Source organism: Solanum verrucosum, unplaced genomic scaffold (assembly GCF_900185275.1).
Source record: "Solanum verrucosum unplaced genomic scaffold, falcon-dt-bn FXZP01000236.1, whole genome shotgun sequence".
Classification (NCBI taxonomy): domain Eukaryota; kingdom Viridiplantae; phylum Streptophyta; class Magnoliopsida; order Solanales; family Solanaceae; genus Solanum; species Solanum verrucosum.
In genome coordinates this window covers 670,760-676,509 of record NW_026020806.1, presented here as the reverse complement: position 1 = coordinate 676,509, position 5,750 = coordinate 670,760, and the positions used below count along the sequence as shown (strand labels likewise).

Genomic DNA, 5,750 nt, shown 5'->3' with positions numbered 1-5,750 from the left:
CAGAAGTAAAGACGAAGGAGAGAGTCTCACCGGAGAAATCGCCGAAGCTGAGACAACTTTGGTTGATGGAAGATGATGAAAAACTGAGGCAATTTTGTTTGCGTGTGATTCAAATTTCTACCCTATTTTTTCTTTTACAGTGAATAGGCATTACCCATTTAAGTACCCATATTTTAAATGGGCAATATGAGTTGGACTCATATTTGACTCATTTTAAATGGGTAAAAATGAATGAATACACATATTTTTTATTCATTTTGTCAGCCCTATCACACAATAATCGATAATTTCCTTTAAGTCGCAAAATTTAACTATAATTTTCTTTCTTAAAACTCCAAGTCCATAAAAGTGAAATTATTTCATATACAATGAGCGGAGGGAATATTAATTTAAAATGAGACCATAAAAAGTTGAAGGTCTAGAGCCATTGCTTTCATCGGGACAATATTCACATAAAATGAAATTTTACGCTTTTACGTAACATAATATAATACAATAAAATTTAAATTCAATCCAAACAAATACAATACAATATATTACAACAGATAACAACCGTTCAAACAAAAAAAAAAACTTGCAATCAAAAGTTGACAACAACATTAATCATAGCAACCATTAACTCCCCAAGAAAAAAGAACAATTCTATTTCTTGAAGTTCAAATGGTCGATAATTAATTTTATTTATTTCATGATAATAATCCATATAACATAGCAAAACACTTATAACTAATAATAACTCCAATAAAAAAACCTAATTAATTAACACTGTTTGGTGCAGATGCAACGGTGACGGAGTCCATTGCAATGGCCGCTACTAAACCGCTCCGTACTGCAAACGAAACGACACTTCCACGTATTGAAGCATAACCCCTTGAACCGGCGGCTCTGCGACTCGCAAGTCTTCGCCTCCACTATCATCCATGTATATTATTTAACGTTACAGACAAATTTAGAATCTAGAGTCATATTAGTATTGTCTAGAGTGAAGAATATATAATTGAGTAAATATACCTATGTTTATTTTAATAATTTAAATATTTAAATGAGATGATAATTCAATTTAAAATGGTTCTATCAAAGTAGTTAGAATCGTTAGTTCAAGTCTCACTTTGAATTTATTATTAAAAAAATATTTTACATGCTTCAAAAAAGCTTGTCGAGAAAATCATTATATTAAATGAAAGTTGGATAAGCATGTACGTACATCGACTAAAGGAATATCTATCACAATCCACCAGAAATAAATATTAAATAACTCTTTCGACTAAGACTACAACATATAGAAATATCACCTAGTGTTTCTTTATCTCTACTATAATTTTGAGAAGATCATATATAATGAGTATTCAAAGTTTTAGAGGTGATACTCCGACATCAACTACTAGTTTTAAAATGTGTATGATCTTACTATATGTTTAATATTTTAACTTTTTTTTAAAAATATATATAGTTCAAAATGAAAACAATAAATTCAGTTAAACTCGTAGAATTCATCTTAAATCAGTCTCTTGAGTAAACATACTATGTAGTAGTTAATAATCGGTAAACCATATTGGTCCTTATAAGTGTAGTACTCTTAATTTTGAATCATATCAATTTTTTTAAAAAATAAAACTTTTGAAGCTTTTAATTTTATATGTATAGACTTTATACATCTATAAAACTTTTGAAACTTATCAGCGTCAAATATGAAAAATCATATAGAAATGAAAAGAAATTAATTACCGGTAGAAAAAACCAGCATCAACATAAGGAGAATAGTTGCAACTACTTTTGAAAGGCAAGCCATATTGGATCTCTTTTATTTTATTTTTCTTTCTTTGTTGGGGTGAAGGAAGAAGAGTGAAGAGGCTACTACTAAATAGGCAGAGGCGGACCCACCTTAGATGAAAGGGGTGTACGTGTTCTCGTTAATTTCGAAAAAATTATGTATATAATATACATGTATATACCCTAATACATATAATATATTTACTTGTGCATCCTTAATCACAAAAATTGATGTGGTGCACTGGTCTAATCCTTGACTTTCTGCATCTTCATTAGCAAGGTGTTTCAGGTTCGATTTCTCGAATAGTCAATCAACTACTCCCTTCGATTTCTCGCATAGTCAATCAACTACTCCCTTTGTCTCACTCTCTTTCTTCGTTTCAATTTATATGATTTATTTTGACGTGGTAAAGTGAAATTTTACTAAAACAAAAATTATTTTAAAAACTTATCATGTAAAATAAGTTATTTACGTGGTTATAATTATTTTTTATTGAAAAAAGGCTCAAATATGAATTCTCCATCTAAGTTATTTTCGATAACATGTTTAAACATTTTTAATGACGTGACTGAATCATAATGGACTATGTGTAAAAAGTGATTTTGCAAAATTGATACTATTTTTAGTTAACAAATAATGACATGGATAAGCCTTTTCTCAAACATAATTGTATAGGTAAGCCAATTTTTTAACATATGGCATAACTTTTTCTCAACGTTCAATGTCATATTTGAGTCTTTAAAATCAAATTATTACTAAATATAGAACTGTGATATTTTTTTAGAATTGGCTAAAAAACAATGTTATATAAATTGATTTGAGGTCAGTCATATAAATTGAGACATACGAATAATTATTTTATATATTTAGAAACAAAAGATGTGTTTTGATAAACATTTGGTAATAATTCGAATGCGAAATTTTTTTCAGATATAAAATTCATAAAAATATTATACTTTAAGTGTGATTTTCATCATTAATAAGATAGTTTATAATTGTACAAAAAATGATGATTTACTTTAAATCACAAATTTAACTATAATTCTCTTTCTTAAACTCCGTGAAATTATGTCATATAAGATGAACGGAGGGAATATTAATTTAAAATGAGACCATAAAAAATCAAAGGTATTGCTTTCGTTGGGACAATACTCCCATAAAATGAAATTTTAAGCTTCTACATAATAGTGATATTTTAGGACATGACACAATAAACTTTAATTTCCATTTAAATAGATACAATACAATACGATATATATTACCACACATAACATTAACCATAGCAACCATTAACTCTCCAAGAAAAAAGAACAATTCTATTTCTTGAAGTTCAAATGGTCGATAATTATTTTTTTTATTCCATTACATTAATTCATATTAGATAGAAAAACATGCATAATTAATAACAACTCCCTCCGATAGGAAAGCTTAATTAATTAATTAATTAACAGTGTCTGGTGCAGAAGCAACGGCGACGTAATCCACGGCAATGGCCGCCGCTAAACCCCTCTGTATGGCAAACGGAACCACAGTTGCTCTTACTGAAGCACAACCCCTTGAACCGACGGCTCTGCGACTCGCATGTCCTCGCCTCTGCTATCATCCCTATACATTATATAACGACGATGAATTCAGGATCTAGAGTCATATTAGTATGTCTAGAATGAAAATATATAATTGAGTAAATATACCTTCATTTTAATTATTTAAATATTTAGATGAGACGGTGATCCAATTTAAAATGGTTCTATCAAAGTAGTTATTAGAGTCGTGAGTTCAAGTCTCACTGTGAGTTTATTATTAGAAAAAATTCTACATGCTTCATGAAATGCTTGTCGAGAAGAGTGATGACCGTTATTTTAAAATCGTGAAAGCTGGATAAGCTTGTACGTACATCGACTAATTTGAAGGAATATCTATCACATTCCACCAGTAACAAATATCAAATAACTCTTTTCGACTAAGACTAAAACATATAGAAAAATCAACTAATGTTTTTTTTTGTATGTACTATAATTTTGAGAAGACCATATATAATTGAGTATTTAAACTTTTAGAGGTGATACTCCGACATCAACAACTAGTTTTAAAATGTGTATGATCTTATTATATGTTTAATATTTTATTCTTTTTAAAAAAATATATAATTCAAAATGAAAACAATAAATTCAGTTAAACTCGTAGAATTTATCCTAGATTCGTCTCTCGAGTAGACATACTACATAGTAATTAACAACGGGTAAACCATGGTCCTTATAAGCGTAGTACTCTTAATTTTGAATCATATCAAATTTATAAAAAAAAATCGTAAGATTTTCGAAACTCTTAATTTTAAATATAAACTTTATATATCTATAAAACTTTTGAAACTTATAAGCGTGTTATGAAAAAATAAATAGGAAGGAAAATAAATTAATTACCAGTAGAAAAAATCAGCGTCAACATAAGGAGAATAGTTGCAACTAATTTTGTAAAGCCAGCCATATTGGATCTCTTTTTTTTTTTTTTTTTTCTTTCTTTGTTGTGGTGAAGGGAGAAGAGTGAAGAGGCTACTACTAATATGTCTAATTTATAGTAGCATAAAGTTATATGAGTGTGAAGCAAAGTTTCAAAATAGCGGTAAATTATTTCTGAGTAATTTATAGGTTACAAATTTAAATTATAAAACATACTCATTAATGCTTGTATTAATAGAGTAAATTGTCTTATATCATGTACGGAATAGTTTGTTTACCAAACTACTCTTCTCTTTTCTTTTTTTCTTTTTAAAAAAAATATTGTGTGAATCGAATTATAGAATCAAACTTTGAAAGACAATTAATAATATTTGTATTAAAATAAATTATTTTATGTCATACTCCTCGATGGTAGCCTTCTCAAACCCTATGAAGACTAATTTGTTCAACGACCTACTCTCATTTTTTTTTTCAATTTTTTTTTTTTTTAGTTATATGAGTGTAAGAGATTGATTTTGGAACTACATATGAAGTGTGCTACTTTGAATAATCCAGAAGGGAAAAGTAGAGGATAATCTAATGTGCAAAGTATTTTGTGTTTATATAGAATTTGGAAAGGATCGTATTTTAAGGAGTAGGGGTGTGCACTATTTGGATTATATAAACCGAAAAATCAAATCAAACCGAATTCTAATTTGGATTGGTTTTCTGGATTTTTGGTTTGGTTTTGGATTTATACTTTACTTTGTTTGGTTTTTTGGTTTGGTTTCGGATTTAGAAAATGAAAACCGAAAAAACCGAATTATATATATGTTTAGAATTAAGTTGGAGTTAACCACTTTTGTCCCTTTTTAGCTATTTTCATTATGATTTAGTTTTTTTTTTTTTTTTATGTTTGGACATCTATAATTGATATACTTTTAAGTATTGTGTTTTACGTTTTACTTGTGATTTATATTAAAAAGTATATTTAAGAAATTCAATATTATATATATATATATATATATATATATATATATATATATATATATATATATATATATATAATTTTTTTTAAATTGCAAATATAACTTTGTTATGTTTCTAATTATTGACATAACCGATTAACCAAATCGAAAAAACCCAAACCAAACCAAATTTATTTTGGTTCGGATTGGGTTACACTTCTTTAAAACCAAAAACCGAAAAACCCAAACCGAATAGTATAAAACCAAACCGAATGCACACCCCTATTAAGGAGTGTTATATAGACAGTTCATCATTATATAGTATAAATATTAATGACAATTTTCATAATTTAAATTCGTTATTTAAAAATTATATAAAAATAATTTTATCGTAATTTTAAAAATTTCGGTGAAAGTAAAAGAAAAAACACACATTATCTGTACCAAATCATGACAACTCGATGTCCACTAATCTTTGCTCTCTCTTACGTCTTAGCTTTTTCACTTACTTTTTTTAAATCTAAATATATACTATATTCATAATATAATATGTAAAAAGAATAATTAAAAAAAAAA

At 27.5% G+C, this 5,750-nt stretch overlaps 2 protein-coding genes across 2 annotated transcripts; both read right to left on the bottom strand.

The window, feature by feature from the left end:
- Positions 1 to 759: 759 nt before the first annotated feature.
- On the bottom strand, positions 760 to 1,842 carry LOC125813194 (defensin J1-2-like). The gene is made up of 2 exons (XM_049492678.1): positions 1,726 to 1,842; positions 760 to 923 (listed from the first exon to the last, which is right to left on the bottom strand). The coding sequence occupies exons 1-2, from the start codon at positions 1,787 to 1,789 to the stop codon at positions 760 to 762; spliced, it is 228 nt and encodes a 75-aa protein (XP_049348635.1). The 5' UTR covers positions 1,790 to 1,842.
- Positions 1,843 to 2,964: 1,122 nt separating this feature from the next.
- On the bottom strand, positions 2,965 to 4,291 carry LOC125813156 (defensin J1-2). Its single transcript, XM_049492645.1, has 2 exons — positions 4,192 to 4,291; positions 2,965 to 3,376 (listed from the first exon to the last, which is right to left on the bottom strand). The coding sequence occupies exons 1-2, from the start codon at positions 4,253 to 4,255 to the stop codon at positions 3,216 to 3,218; spliced, it is 225 nt and encodes a 74-aa protein (XP_049348602.1). The 5' UTR covers positions 4,256 to 4,291; the 3' UTR covers positions 2,965 to 3,215.
- Between the last annotated feature and the right edge of the window lie 1,459 nt (positions 4,292 to 5,750).